This window comes from Egretta garzetta, unplaced genomic scaffold (assembly GCF_000687185.1).
Source record: "Egretta garzetta isolate BGI_Z169 unplaced genomic scaffold, ASM68718v1 scaffold55, whole genome shotgun sequence".
Classification (NCBI taxonomy): domain Eukaryota; kingdom Metazoa; phylum Chordata; class Aves; order Pelecaniformes; family Ardeidae; genus Egretta; species Egretta garzetta.
The window spans coordinates 2,843,830-2,860,720 of record NW_009259863.1 but is presented as its reverse complement, the minus strand read 5'-3'; the positions used below and the strand labels follow the sequence as shown (position 1 = coordinate 2,860,720).

Here is a 16,891-nt window from a genome sequence, read left to right as displayed (position 1 = left end):
GCCAGACTTTCTCATGAGACCAAATACATTTAAAAGGATCATATCCCACGATCTGATTAAACTCTGTTTGGCACAAAACCTGAAAATGTCTAAACCAATTGCATACTTTCCCCAAAGTGTGGCCAACATCGTAAGGGCTGTTCACTGTTATGCCAGGTGTAGTTAACTTCTACAGGTTGGTTCGCAGACCATGGGCATCTTCATGGCACAGACTTGTATATACAGATGCCTTCTTATCAGCAGCCATTCCCCATGGTAATGCAAAAATATTCTTCACCTTAAGAGGAGGAAGTGGGCAGTGTATTTTGTACACCACAGTTTTGTATCATAGAATTCTATAATTACCTGAATCTTGAAATTTTAAACACAAGTCATGCCTACTTTCAGTGTAGAACTTTGCATCTTGAGGTTTACTATTCAAATATACAGTTAAGCTACAGCAAATGGGGCTCACAATGCAAATTAGGTAGTTATGTCATCCATGATGAATTGAGGGATAAATGACATTCAAGTAATGGCTTAGCTGGCTGTGGCTTTTCAGAGTTATGATTCAGACATCACCTTTAAAGTTCTTTAGACATTTTCTCAATGGTCTTTTTTAATGCAGTTTCATGTAAGTAACTAATAATGAGCTTTGGATTTCAAATGGATTTGAAACAACTGAATTTCTGTCATGCATTTTCAATAAACTGACCTGTTCAGAATTTACTTAAATAAAAATGAGTGTCAAGTGGCATATTACCCTTTCCCCTATAATTAAAATAGAATTTGAAGACATACATTAATATTTATCTCACATCTTGAGCTGGTCCATCCTGATTCACAGGAGCATTGATATCCATCAATGAGATCTATACATCTGAAATACAAAATAGTGTTGTTCAGATGAAGGTATGTAACTCTAGATTCAGCACTAGTAGTATCGTTCCATACATTTTAAAATAGTGGTCTGATGTAGCCTACTGAAATCCATGGCACTCTTAATTAGTTTTAATAATGGGTTTAAAATGTGTGTATTACGGATCCTGGGGGGGGTGGGTGGGTTGATAAGGATACCAATTCTCATACTAAAAGAGAATTCTTCCCATTTCAACCTGCTGGCATGTAACAGCTAAAGATTCTCTTTTAAGTACATTAAACTCTAATTAAACCACATGTACTGAAAACTAGTTTATGCTAATGAACAAGAATGAAAGAGAAACTGAGATAATCTAACAGTATATTACATTATTTTAAGCAGGCAATATCTGTCATCTTTAAGTGTGCTTGTCTTCTTACTTTATGGAAGAACATAATTAAAAGTGCATTTATCAACCTTCCCGTATCATTAAATCTTAAATATTGCTAGTTAGGTACATTATATTGGAGATTAATAGTTAAAAAAAAATAAAATAGTCACCTTCCATGAAGACAAGGATCTGGCAAACATTCATTAACATTTATCTCACAGTTTGTTCCAATAAAACCTCTCCTGCAGTGACACTTAAAGGAACTTATGTCATCAATGCAACTTCCGTTGTTGAGGCAAGGAGTAGATATACACTCATCTATATTTACTTCACATCTATCACCTGTGTAAAAAACAGAAAATACGACTAAGCTTCAAATTCTAAACTCAAACCAACTAACAGTTTATCTGTTCATATTATAAATTCAAGATAAACTGTTTATATTTACATGCATTGTTTATACAGTTCCTTATATTAATCAATAAAGAATATCCCACAGGAACTACCTACAGGTGCAAATGCTAAAAAATGCTGGTTATATTGCAATACATTACAATGATAACATCTGTGACTGTGGCATGGCAAGAAGGCTTTGAGGGTCACCTTGCAAGCAAAATAGTTAAATAGAGAAATGGAAATTTTTCAAGAGTAATTTTTTACACAGTTATTAGAAAGACAAAAAACATAGGTTTCCTATAACACGAATACAGAATTAAAATGATACATGTCTTGGTGGTGATCTAACTATAATACTTATTTTCTCAAACTGAAATTAAAACACAAGGGCTTTTAGTAATTGACGCAAGATGTAAAATTCTTTGAAATCTTTTTGAAGATATTGATTATGAGAGATATGGTGGCACACTTTTTGCTTGTAATTTTCCTGCAAATTAGTGCCACTTGTCTTCCATCTAAACGTCTTAAGAATACTTTACGAAATACTAATTGACAAACAACATATACCTAGGTCTCTTTGTAGGCAGCTACTGCCTACTGCCTGGTAGGCAACTAAGCCCCACAAAGCCACTCGCTCACTCCCCTGAGTGGTATGGGAGTGAGAAATGAAAGGCTGAAAGTGAGAAAACTCGTGGGTTGAGACTAAAGACAGTTTAATAAGTGAAGCAAAAGTTGCGCACACAAGCAAAGCAAAACAAGGAATTAATTCACTGCTTCCCATTGGCAGGCAGGTCTTCAGCCAGAAGCACAGAGATACCCTAATCTTTCTCTAGTCCATGTGTGAATATACAGCCAAAGATCAAGATCAGGTATTTGCAACAGATCTATTAACATGCTACAAATAGAGTTACTTAAAGATCACAGGGATGTTTGTATATAGTGAAGATCAATAGTGTAATATTCACATTAATATGAATGTTAGGTATGTAAAAATACTGTAAACATTTGAGGAAATTGCTTTTTCACAATACACTCTCAGCCTCCTAATTGAGTCTGATGGTTCATTCTCCTTGGATGCTCTCACTCATTTAGTGTCACACACCCTGGGTCACTGGTGTCTTATTTGGTATCACCACACAGAAGAACTTAACAACTTTCAGAAATAAGTATTTTGTGAACATACTGCCAAAATCTCAATTCAGGAACAGAGAAGCCAAGTTCATCTGTTCTGTTATAGAAGATCTAACTATCAAAGAGGCAATTTTCTCTGTAAGTCAGCATTAGGAAAGAAAATTCTGATCTGCTCTTGTAAAGGAATACTTGAAAAGCATTGGCAGGACAGTAGTACTACACAATATATAATAAACTTCAAATTCAGTGTACTTGCAACTCTAAAGTGATTTTTCTTCTTGCATCTGAATGGTGAGGGCATCTCTATGACAATCTTATGTCTATTCTACACCATTACGAAACAAAGTAATTTCACAATTGATTTTCCTGGTCCATTTAGCAAAGACTGTGAGTTTTAAAATGTGATAGTCACAAGGTTATAGGTTTTTTTGATAAATGAGTAATTCCAATCTTTGCTCTCACAACCAGCTGTACTTTTCACTCAATCATGCTTTCATTCCTATCTTTCCAATGCTACTGGTTAGAAATGGTATTAGCTTCCCATGCAAACAAAAGTCTGTCTCCTAAGAACTAATTTAAACTTACCAGATTATTGAGAGGACATATTAATGAAATGGGCAGTATTAATGTACACAGACTGCTGCTGGTTTTGTACTAGCACTACAACCTACTTTTAAAACCCACTTTCCTGGTTAATCACACATGTTACTCAGGAGGCGCAAACCTGCATTTTAAGAGTTAAAGGTTCTCAGTTTGAACTTAGTAATTTGCTTTTGATAACGAGATATATGTGAAAACAGTGATTAAAGAATTAATTTTAGGTTTTTATGAATTTTTAAGGGAGATATTTCCTATCTTGAAGAAAGCAAACCCTAGAAAAGCTCTGTTCACGTTTTTTTTTATTATTTTAAATAGTTTGCTTTATAAATAATCCAATGCCTACCGATACCTTTCACTGCTGCTGTTTTGTATTCTCTCCATTGGTGTAATACATCCACTAAAGGAAATAAACCTGAAATCAAATTACATTATGTTTTAAAAAATAGTATGTTGCTAGAACGTATTTAAGTATTAGTTCAGCAATATACCAGTAGCAGATTCCAAAATCACCTAATGAAATTTGATTTGACTATAAGCAACCCATTAGAAGCTTGGCTGAGATACCACAATGACTGCAGCCTTTCATTTGAAGAGGCTGACACATATTGATATATTGATTCTGAAAGACAGATTAAGGGTTAAAGTCATCATTGATGATTTTTCTGTATTCACATGTGCTTCCACTACTGCATAATCTATTGAGAAAGGAAAAATTATAGTTCCTTTAGATGATTAACATCTTATAATTAAATAGATCCTGTTTTACATTCCTGACCTACTCTTATTTATGCTACATTGATTCTCAATGTCATTGAATAAATTTTTGCCCGAACAGCTCAATGAAAGCAATGGCAATGCAGTGGAAATCCATTACTTCAGGGTGGAAAAAAAAGACTCGGTGCATAAATTTAATGTGTCAATAACTGATTACAAAAATCACATTTCAAAAGACAAGTCATATTAGGAAAAACATATTTTATCTTCCTTTCATTTCTAGAAAAACACTTACAGTTACAACCTTGGAGAGTTTTAAAAACAGGAATCATTGTCATTTATCTTTTTTAAAAAAAGAAGTATTCAGAATTACATACTCAGAATTACCAAATTGTGGAGAAATATTCCACACGTACATTACATAAAGAGATTTTCCTTTTCTGTAAGTTGAAGACTTAAACTAGATACGATTTCATGTATTTAATAGTCACAATAAAAGAGAACAGAAACATGCCATAGAATTGCAATCAAATCTTCAACAGCTCTTAGAAGAAAACAAAAATAATAGGTTACTTCCACTGAAATGCCCAAACATTTGCTTGGTTGATTTGGAAAGAAAGTAATGAATTTATTAAAATTCTGATCAAAGTGCCAAATTAGAACGAGTCATACATACTGTTAATGCAAAGAAATTATCCTTTCTTGTACAGTCTCATGTCTTTTGTAAAAGCCTGCATACCTCCTCTTGGACACCCCAGTAAACATAATGATTTAATGAAAAAATAAACCCTTAGAATAACTACATAAACTGAATAAAGTAACTACTTTTAGTGTTCTAGACAGGGTATGCTCATGCAAGATTAAAAACTTGTAAAATCATTTTTCTACAAATACGGAAGTTTGTGGAAGTGACAGTGGACAGAATGTATCTGCCCATTCCTCAGTTTCTATGTGGCAGTGAAAAGAGCAGAACTCAGATAATTTTATAATTTTGTGTTAGGGAAGTCAGAGTGTAATACATTCCCACCTAATATTAACTATTGTAAAATTAAGCAGCTAGTTTAAGATAGGTGTCTAACCTCACTTTAAAATGGATGAAGAGAGACGCAGCTTCAAAGGGTGACCTGTATCATGTCTTGGACACCACTTACCTTGAATGTCTTAGTCGTGGCAGTAACTGGAGAAGGAAATTAAATGAGTAATTTGGACTAGCTGCCTAGTTTTTAGAGGACTAAAATCAGGGGAAATTAATCCTATCCCTAGTATCAGCTACAAACAGCATTATCTATGTAATGCAGCTTGCTTCACATTTTTTAAATCTATCATTTTTTTGTGATGTGTATAGGAGTTTTTGGAATACCAGCACGAGTCATGAAATAATGTTTCCTTAAATAAAGTTTTTCTTCTCAGCCTCAGTTCCTCCACTCCTTAGAGTTCAATGAGAACGTATCACAGTAGTCTTCCTTTACTTCTGTCCAAATACTGTGAAAATACTGGACACATCAGTTTTCAAGATGATCTCTGCTTCAGAGAATGCTTAAAGTCACGAAGTGTCTTTAATCTCCAGATGTATCTGAACTACAGGAACCTAAATTCTTCATGTTCAGGCAGGGAATAAGATGGGAAGCTAGAGAAATGCAACTTTGTGCTTAGTTTCTTTAAAGAACAGGTATCATGAGATGGAATTAAGATTAGATTCTGCCAAGAAAGACTGAATCTGATGGAAAGAACAGAAACACCTTGTAACAATATCTCCATATTCTGCCCTTACTAGGAAAGCTTTAGCAATATTAATAGGCAAAACGGACTTTTAGTCCTGCCGGTGTTCGTTTCAGACATACATAGGGAGTAAAAGTCCATTTGTCATTCCTACAAAGGAATTTGTGACATTTGCTGTGAATACAGACAATAATCATTACAGTCGCTACTGGCACAACTGGCTTAAAGATGAAAATGAATACATGTAACACAGGAAAAACAATTAAATTAAGAAAACCCTAAATAAAAATAATGTAATTTTGAAGTATTAGGCCTAACAAAGAAAATAACTTGCTCAGTAGTAAGACCTAGTTCAAATGTTCTTGCCAAAATGCACTAGCTCAAAATACTTTTGACAGTTTTTATAAAAAATATTTTACATTCGGATGCTAAAATTTCTTCTTTAAATTCAACACCCACATTCTAATGCCCGCTGAACAAACCAGACCAAATACGTCCCTGGCATTAATCCCTCAGCATCACTGGATTAATCCATTCTGATATGAATAAACATTTCCATTTACATCATTTCCAAGAGCAAAATGTACTAAATTTTATATTGTCACATTGTAGACACAAAAAGGCTGGTAATTGTTCATGACTGTAACCTGGAGAGTCTGTCATTCTCTTCCAATGTGATTGTCATTTAATTTGAAACCTGCCTTCTTTTTCAATCCCTGTTCAAAGTATGAAAACTTTTAATAAAACTAATTTTGCTGTATTATAAACATTATAATACAACCCAACATTTTGCAAAGGTGATGTGAGAGACAAGACTGTAATACCACAGAACTAGCACTTTCCTTAAAACATCGCCTGTAAATTGTTTCATAGCTCTGACTGTGCCAGATGTGCTACTGGGCTGAAGATACCTCTTGAAGCTCTGCTTTACAGATTGTACTTACCATGCTAGAAATAATGCCTTCACACACCAAAGAAAAGGAAAAAGTACCTCACACACACCTTGTTTGGGGATTATTGATACTGAAGGTAACCTGGGGACTCCCCAGTTTGTTGAGTACTGCAGAAGGTGAGGAAATGCCATAGATGTCAGAGTATGAAGTAACAGCAATAACACTAAGATGAAAAGGAGACAGCTGTTCTCCTATTCCTTCAAATCATCCATTCATGGGAACGATCAGTCTGTCTCAAATCTTAATAAAGAAAACTCAGCAGCCTTTTCCAATGCTCTTTTTATGTTCAACCTACTTCATTAATTGTGAATGCCTCAGCCATTCCTGGACTTCATTTGCACAATTCCACACCTACATCCTAATCTAGATTGTCACATCTTCCATCAAGACATCCATCTTTTCAACTGTAAACCCTTCTCTGCTGTCAAGCATTCTTCTCACAAACTTCAGATCCAACCTAGAATCTCACCCTCTTCCGACAAATGGGCATTTATTCTCAGCCTTCTGTTAAAAGAAAGATCATGGTTTTGTACTTATTCCCTCTGAAACACATCTCCCCAACACCCAACTGAGTTTTTACAAGCTGTAGTGTACCTAACAACCTGAAAAATCAGATACTAGACTTGATCCTGTAAGTATTTTGGCACAGGAAAAGAGGAAGTTTGAAATGGCGGTGGGTTCTAGAAGTAATTTTTTTTAAAAAAAATCTCTGCTAGTCACAAAACTTGAGCTCCTCAAGAGCTTTTTCCTTTCAGCATAACAGAGCTGTGAACAGAAGAATGGACTATACCACAAATACCTCTGACTTATGCATGATCTCTGATCGCACAAGCATTCTTAGCTATGCTTTCTCTTTAGGCTTTCATCCTACTACAACGCATCTGAAGTTTTTATATGTATTTTTGCATTTTGCCTATGACTGATACACTTACGCTAAGTTCTGTAGTCTATGTAATGTACACAATGATTTATTTCTCTTACGATCATTCAGCTGTTCAGCTACATTAAGGCATTTTTTTGATTGGTTTCTTTACACTGAATGCATATAACTTCGCAAAATTTTGATTTTTTAGACAGTAAATAACATTTTTTTTTACAAGAAATTTCTGTGATAAACTCTAGAGCCTTCCTTCTTGGTAAGTAAGCTTGACGTTTTCATGACACTTTGCATTTCCATGTTTTTGTGATTATGTGTTACCTTTCTGAGAGTAAAAATACCTTGATTTTTGAAAATATAGTATACTTTCTGGTTTGTCTATTTCTTATTAGACTTACAAGAAGACATTAGAACTTACACATATGTATTTTAAAAATACGTAAAACCTCTATATACCAAATATAAAATTATTTGACTGTTAGGGCTAAAGACTGAGGAAAATGATAATTTACAGACCTCTTCAGTTCTCTCTTTTCTAGGAGACAATAGATTTGAATGCTGTTTCAGGAGATTAAAAATTCAGGGTATTAATTTATGATAATGGCTAGTATCAAAAGAGAGGAAAAGGAAGAAACACACAACTTTTGCAAGAATAAAGTCAAAGATGTACTACCCAGAAAAGAAAACCAAATGCATGATAAAAAATAATTGGTTGCTGAGTGCGTACCTGAAAATAGAAAGGAACAGTAAATTACCATGGTATACTAATTTATACATGATATAGAAAAAAAAAAAGTAGGTCCTTTTATGGCAATTGGAAATTTTATATCTGGTTGAAAAGAGCCAGAACTGAGAGAAAAGGAGAGATGTCCTTTCAGAATCGCTCAGCAACACCTAGTTCTTCTCTTGTTGGAGTCAATTTTAGTATCGACTATTAGGATAAGACTACTGGCAACTACTTGTGACCACTCCATGAGATGTCATAATCGATAGATGTTAATCAAAACATCAATTAATAGATGTATCATATGGATGTATATGACAGACATTAATGTATAACCAATAATGAAGGCAATCATATATATATACACATATATAAAAGATTGTATAGAGTAAGTCTAAGGAATAAAAATATTGCTCAACTTAAACATGCGCAGAAATACTACAAACCATCCTTCAGAGCATATTTAAATTACAGAAAAAAGTTAACTCCTTTGTTAAACTATTTCAGCATGAGAGCAGTAAACACCAAAAGAAGCAGAAAATTAGGAGCAATAATATTTTCTAACAAGCCTATGTATCATAAAAATCATGAATAATACTGGCAATGCTTGTGAAAAATCTCTACATTTGTAGATTAATTTCAGATCCTACTACCATACTTGTATGACCATATACAGGCTTAATTAGTGGGCTTTTTAAACTCTTTTTTTTTTTTTTTTAAATCACCATTCATCTAACTGTTGTCCTTACTACTTATACAACTCCAAGAAATATATAACTGTAAAGAATTATAAATCATCAACAGAAGTTCTGGAGAAACACTAGAACATGATACTTAACACTGGTAGTTACCTACAGCTTCAAAAACTTAATATGGACAAATAGAAAATATGTAGTCAAACACATTCCATCTTGACCACGATCAAGAATGGTAACTGATCATTCTTTGCCGATATCTTGCACAAAAGAAAAAAAAACAAAAAAATAATACAGAGAAAAAAAATGTATCTGCTGAGCTATCTGGGATCAAAAGCAATGTAAAGATAAACTGGTATATAAAAACGTAATGTAACAGGACCTCATCATCAAGGCAAAAACAATCTGGGATGAGCACTAGGTGAAAAATTCAGGTATTTTACCTATTACAGGAAGATGCAGAAGGTACATCTTGAAAAAATATGGTATGCAATAATTTCTACCAGTTACAAATTTATTTCCACAGCTTTTGAAATACTTTCTATAATAAATACATTTTCTGAATACAGATATGTACAAAATCACATTGTAAATAAATGCTTTAGTCTCCTTAGAAGTTTTTCAGCAGAATTTGTCTTTCATTTCCAATAAATTAACTTTGATACAATATGCCCACCCATCTTACAAATCTAGAATTAAGTTGCCTCTTAAAATAACTGATTGCAAAGAACATTTTGCCATAGTGACATTAATCTTGTGAACAGCATGTCCTTTTAACATCATTTTAGTATAGCATCATTCAGCCTGCTATGAGTAAATAAGCTGTAACAAAAGTTTTCTAAATATACTGCATGAAAAACTCAGACTGATAAGGTTTCTGAGCTTGTTTTTGTTGATCTCATCTTAAGAAAGAGGTATTATTATGCATAAGAAAAGATGCTGATCTCATCTTAAGAAAGATGTGCATACTGAGAATACTAGAGATTTAGATTGTCTATTTCTATTGTATTTTGTGTCAGTAACAGAGTTATTTTAGGCAATTATTTTACTTTCCTTGCATTAAGTCAACTTAAAATGGTGCTGATCAGACTAAAGAAAATTTGAGTGATTGCTAAGTATTTTGAAGTATTTTCTTCTTTCTTTAGACAAGGTTTGATTTCCACTCTGGATGGGAAAGCAAAGAGAACTTTACAAGATAACATTAGACCACAGGAAACAAATTAATTAAGATAAGTACAGATTAATTTGCTTGGTCTAAAAATTTTAAGATTTTTATTTTCATTACATATCAATTTTGGATCTTAGAAATCCATGCATGGCTTTTGAGAACCGTATCTGTCCGTTTAACTTAAAAGTGAATGCAAGATCAAGAGGGATTCATACAAAACATCACCTATAGCTTGCACTGTCTGCTATTTAGATAAACTGGAGCATGATGAGACCATCACAAGCAGCAATCTACCTGCGCAATTACTTCTTGGCTTACTGCTGTGCCTAGTCAGAGCATCAGAACAAGCACCAGATCTTAGTGATTTGAACACTTTCTACTAAAATTATAGAAATACGGAAATTCATCATCTTGGAATGGGTGAAGGGAACATATCATGTATAGAGTCTAGAATTTAATGATAGTCAAAATTACCAGTACTGAAAAGCATCGATAATAAAATCTTTAAGATGTTTATATGAAAAATCCCCCCAAACCTTGCCAGTATCTAACCCTTTCCACTGGTAGCGTGCTAATTCTTCAAATGTCTCTGTGGGTCTCAAGTGTGACATGGGGGGTGGTAGGAGGGGCATTCCAAGAATTTGCCAGCATCATGATGTCTTTGCCATGAGGACTGTGATGTCCTGGAGGCGAATTTCCTTCTTCTCTTTGTCTGAAGGAATATGGTGTTGATACTTTCTTCTTCCACTAGTCTTGGATGCTGCTTGGGCTTCCCTTCATACCCTTCCCTGTCACAGTCCCCTTACTTCACCCAGGCTGCCAGTTGCAGCCTGGCTGTGGCCCCCAACCCCAGGCACGCAAAGGGCTACCATTTGCCAGGCAGTAACTGAAGGTTGGGGGGATGTCACTCCCTTCCCTGCAGGGTCACCCCCAGAGATGAAGCTGGAGCAGGGGAGGCAGCAGTCACTGGGCCCCAGTGCAGGGGTTAAACCAGCGACACTCAGCTCAGGCCACGGCAAGTCTGAGTCCCTGCACTGCCGGGTCAGGGCACAGCCAGGGCATCCCCCCACTAAGGGCAGAAATCATATTTACTGGATTACAAAATGATAAAATCAAGCTATACCTAAAGATATTGCAGTTTAAAATTACAATTCAGTGCACAGATGAATAAACTTACAACAAGGGATGGAGAACAAGCTAAATCTGAAGACGGTGCAAGCAAAATCTATTAATTCATGTCTGAATATTGGAAACATCATGATAAAAATGTCATAGTTGTCAATATTGCCAGAAGAGGTAACGCCGTAGCTGGGCAAGCTGAAAATATCAATTCAATATTTACGACATTTTAGCTTTGATTTTAAGAACATAAGGTTTAGTATGAGTAATTACTTTATTAAAATTGAGAAAACTTTTAAAACTAAAAGATAACTGAAAACTTGTAACTGAAAGACAAATTTCTAAGAAGCAAAGTATCTCTCATTTGAACTAACACAGTTCAATACGGAGGAAAGAACTGTATTGGTATGTTGCATTGTATATACACTGTACATATTTCATATATCGTATATGTATTAATATAAACACGCACATAGTCTTACAGAGGAAAACCCGTTTTTTCAGTATAGACACTGTGTATTAGCTATTTTAACACTAATATAAAATGGAGTGTAATAATAAAATTAAAACAAGGGAAAACTGGAGAGCTATACTATGTGGTAAAGGCATCAAGAAAAAGATGTTCTGGCATCACTCTAAAATAATCTAAGTATAGCTTTGTGTAAAAAAAAACATAATCACATTTACTTCCTTATCACTCTATAACTTGAATGCATCCAGAGTATACTATTATTATTATTATCATTATTATTACAGTTTTTGATTTTCTTCTCTGTTAGGCATGTTTTATGTAGTCTGTAACAGTCTTATTTAAAACTGAAGCAGTTATGCATTTTTACAGTCTAATGATAACGAAAGTCAAAGTTTACTGTATAGCTAAAAGCTCAACTTGTCTTTCTCTTCTTGGGACACAAGGAATCACGCTTACTACTAATAAAGTAATGTATTAGTCACATTATAGTTTAAATGTCCCATCAGAAATGAGGATAGTACTGTCCCTGGAGGTCTTCCAGATGCAACTGGACAAAGGCCTGAGCAGCTTGGTCTAACCCTATCGCTAACATTGCTTTCAGCAAGAGGTTGGGCTAGAGACCTCACAAGGTCCCTTCCAACCTGAATTATTCTGATTCAAGAATGAAATTTCCCCTAGTAGCTCAACCTGGTAGCCTCGTTAATGGCAAAATGCATGGAATCAAAAGTATGCAATAGGTGCACAGAAACATGAGAATGCAACAAGAATTTGATCACGGTTACATGCAAAATTACTTGTGAATACCATGTATTTCATCATAGCCTAATCAACACTCTTACGCTATTTAGTAATACTCTGGTCACATTCAACCTCCCCCCAAAGAATCCAAAACCAAAGCACGCAAAACAGGTAGGCTGCTTTTTTTTTCCATGTAGTTTGATGCCAATCACACACTGAGACTCCATGCAGGCAAGCAGGAAGCACAAACATTTGGCAATAATCTTAATAACAGGAAATAATCTTAATTACTGATAAGGAAATGTATAATTTAGAATACAGGTATGCCTTGGGTAGTATATTTAGGCACTAATGTTTGATTCTTTTAGTTACTGTAGCACACCACTTTCACTGTTTCAAGTGAGAACTTGGCAACTTACAAGTCATATAGTCACTGAAGCCCACAGAGCTGCCCCATACGTTTTCCGCTACAAACTAGGAAGAAAAACAATGGAATTGCTAAGAAAACTACTAGATTCTTAGCATGAAAGGTCAACCCATTCTACATTAGTGAACAAAATACTCTTCACCAAGTCATCTACTTCTCTGAATCCTGTTGAGGACAGAAGACAGAGAGACTGCTGGCAGAGATAGCTACAGAGAACCAAAAAAATCTATGACCTTACCATGGCCATGCTTTTCAAAATGCGAAGCACAGCTTTACATAACTGTTCTAACACATAGCGTGTTGAGTTCTGCAAAGTGAAACCATCACTCAGCAGTCATTGCTTTAGATATTTATTGCTGTGACCAACTGAATCATCCACAGGTTTTTAAGTATGAATTGTATGAATTGTATGTTTTTATCTAACCTGTTCCCAGTCATGAATTTTTGAGGGCACAGCAAAAAAATGCACCACCAGAAATAGCTATTAAAATAGTCTTATTTTTAATAGTATGTTAGAAATACTACAATAATATAATATAAAAGACTTAGACATTAAGTACATTTACAACTTGCACAAAGCTCAAAGAAGCATCGCAGAACCACAGAACAGACTGGTATTATGATGCATAATGTTCCTCTGTGGTGTTCTAGCATTGAAGCTCCTTAAAAGTTCCTTTGTCACAGTATTTGTAGCAGGGCAATTTGTGTGGAAATTGAGAATTCAATCCTCTGGGCCTTGGTAACTCTTACAGAATAGAAACTCCTTTAAAGCATGCATAGTGAGTACATTCAAAGACCCCTCCAAAGTTACACTTCCTGAAAAGCACAGAGATTTTCCCAGATGGCAGTAACAGCTCTAACTTTCTCTAATTTCTTGTAGGTATAATCTGAAACACTGATTTTAGCTCCAGAAGCCCTACATAATCTAAATTCTCACCTAATAGTTTACCACAATAGATAAGATTTAGATATAATCTCTTGACCACAGGCTCTCAGATGTTCTCACTGTATAGTCCCATCCCCTGAATTCTGCATTTCAAGCAGATCAAAAATATCTTCTGGGAAGGTTTCTGCATCTCCCTTACCCTGAAACACTGATCTGATACATTCTATTTATGAGAAGGTAATTAGCATGTTATCAATTTCAGTTACTCTCTGTTTAGCTGGGGATTGTCTCATTTTTATTAAATGTTCCTGTTCTGTTAAATAGTATGTGTGTGTCCTAAGAAAGATACTTACATATAATACCATGATCAAAAGCATAAGGCAAACCACAGAACTTCACAGCAGCATTTCCACATTTAGGATACAATGTTTAACAGTGATTTTGTTCTTGTGAGGCATGTTTCCTGGAGGAAGGGATGATGATGATGATGATTACTACTACTATTACAACAACGACGACTACTACTACTGTGATTACTTGGATTACCACTTTGTGGCAACAAGACAGAACTAACAAGAATGGTTCCAATATTCATGGAGGCCTCAGAAAAGTCTGTTACTTTAAAAGAGGCAACCAGCCTTTCCATGAAATCCACAGGGGAAGTCAGGTCCTGAAGGACTTAAGAAAACTGAGGAAAGAACCATCAGCACATGTCTAGGTAGCACAATGCAGTAGAGTGTTAGAGTTCCTAACAAAAATGTGCGAAGCAGTAGCTCTGGAAGGCCAAAAGCACTTTAGCCATGTTAGTATGGCATTGTATCTGGCTTTACTGCTGTGCCTCTAAGGAGAATTCATTAGCCTGGGGCTGACACCATTCTGATGCAGCTACATTTTTTTTCCATTTAATCTAGCTTGCAAATTTGGAACTGTGATGTATAGTATGCTTACTGTTATCACCTGCATGAGTCTAAGGGATCTCCTTCCTCTGTTTTCACTAATTAAAAACTGTTCTCAAATGTTTCCAGATCAGCTTGATATGGAGCAAGAATGCTTCACATAAACTGACAGAATGCATGGATGGTTCACCTACTGGACATTTTGTATTGAAAATATTTCTTCTGGTTTTTTTTCCACTTAGTATAAATGATTAATATTAAACAGACCAGCTACAGAAAGAGAGAGAATGTGGGAGAGGATGCATCACCATAATCTTACATTATATGCAAGAATTAGATTCAAGACTTCGTTCTTTTCAATACGGAGTGATGTATGCAAGAAGCAGAAGTTATTTGAAACACTTTATTATATTTTTGCTTTTAGTAACCTCTATGATGGTACAGGAACTTGGAGGAAAGTCTGCAAGAATCAAATTGAGATTTTCTCCCAATCCACGATACCACTTTAGGCAATGGGTACAAGGGGAAATGGGTGTAAATCCTAACATGTACATGACTGCATGAACAGTGTGCCCCTTTTAATCATTATAAAGGGTCGTCTCCTACATTGATGCTGTTCATAAATAACACACTTTCTTTTCAACAGTCAAAAATAAGAAGCAGAGCTAGTTCTACTCCTCTTTTGACTCCTATAAATCCAGAAAAGGAAGCTGATTCTACTTGAAGATAAATAGTAATTAACTGTACAAGACATTGGTGAAATCACCTTAGAATTGCTATACTAAATACATTTGAATTAGACAGTAATGAGCATGAAAAACAAACACTTCTCATTTAGATATTCTTTGCCAAAAGACAAGGATTTTCCTCCCTAAAGGCACAGATCTGTAACCCAAAACAATTATATTTTACTAAACAAGGGGAGTGTACTGTCATCCAAGTTCCTAATCACCAGATTTAATTTGTATACACAGTGAGAGTTGCTGTTGCCAAACACTCATTATGAATGGGCTGTAGCATTGCGTACTTTGAGCGTAATCTGTACAAAAAATTAGGTAGTTATTGACTGTGTCTCCTTAAGGACAAGAGACTTTACATGCACTACAGAGACCTTTCTGTCTTACAAATAGGATTCTTAGCTGTTCAGTAACTTTGCTGTTTTGAAACTACATATACAATTCTCTAGCTTTCAAGTTGGAGGTTACTGCTATATGGTTTAGTAACCTTTACGGACCACATAAGATAAATGTTTCCTCAAAGAAAGCATGTACTGGACTATATTCTTCTGTTGCTAAAGCTGTAAATAAAACATCTGAAAGAAAATCATCAAAAGGTCACATCCAAATAGTGAACCTGGGGAACAAAGGTTAGACACAATAATCTAACTTAGTTTCTCTTGTGGCATACAGAACACTGGGCCAAAGATAAATTCTTGTATTCAATTCTTGTATGCATTTCCTGCAATTCATCACCCTATGGGCTGTACATAAGGGCTTATATCCTTGGAAGGCTGCCTTCTATCATATCTGAATGGTCACGGAAGGTCCCCAGTAAGTAGAAAATGTGAATACTGCACTTATCTTTCAAAAAAACCCCAAAAGGATGATCTGGGAAACTACAGGCCAGTAAGCCTCACTTTAGTTCCTGGAAGTAACATGTAGCAAATCCTCTTAGAAGCCATTTCTAGGCAACAGAAGAAGAAGGCGACTGGGAAAAAACAGCATAGGTTAAGAGAAGCCCTGAGGAGGACTTGGGGGTGTTGGTTGATGAGAAGCTCAACGTGAGCCAGCAGTGTGAGCTCACAGCCCAGAAGGCCAACTGTATCCTGGGCTGCATCAAAAGAAGCATGACAAGCAGGTTGAGGAAGGTGATTCTGCCCCTCTACTCTGCCCTCGTGAGAGCCCACCTGGAGTACTGTGTCCAGCTCTGGGGGCCCCAGCACAAGAAAGACATGGACCTGTTGGTTGGAGCGAGTCCAGAGGAGGGCCACAAAGATGATGAGAGGGACGGAGCGCATTTCCTATGAAGACAGGCTGAGAGAGTTGGGGTTGTTGAGCCTGGAGAAGGCTCCAGGGAGACCTTCTAGCAGCCTCTTTCAGTACCTGAAGGGGGCCTACAAGAAAGCTGGAGAGGGACTTTTTACAAGG

At 35.6% G+C, this 16,891-nt stretch overlaps 1 protein-coding gene across 1 annotated transcript in view; it reads right to left on the bottom strand.

Moving 5' to 3' along the window:
* Nucleotides 1-16,891, bottom strand: part of EYS (eyes shut homolog) — a 904,272-nt gene that overhangs the window by 505,740 nt on the left and 381,641 nt on the right. The window contains exons 25-26 of the mRNA XM_035895612.1: nucleotides 1,400-1,571; nucleotides 781-859 (exon numbers count right to left, since the gene is read on the bottom strand). Coding sequence (XP_035751505.1) covers nucleotides 781-859; nucleotides 1,400-1,571 — 251 coding nt within the window. The remainder of the gene's footprint in view (nucleotides 1-780; nucleotides 860-1,399; nucleotides 1,572-16,891) is intronic.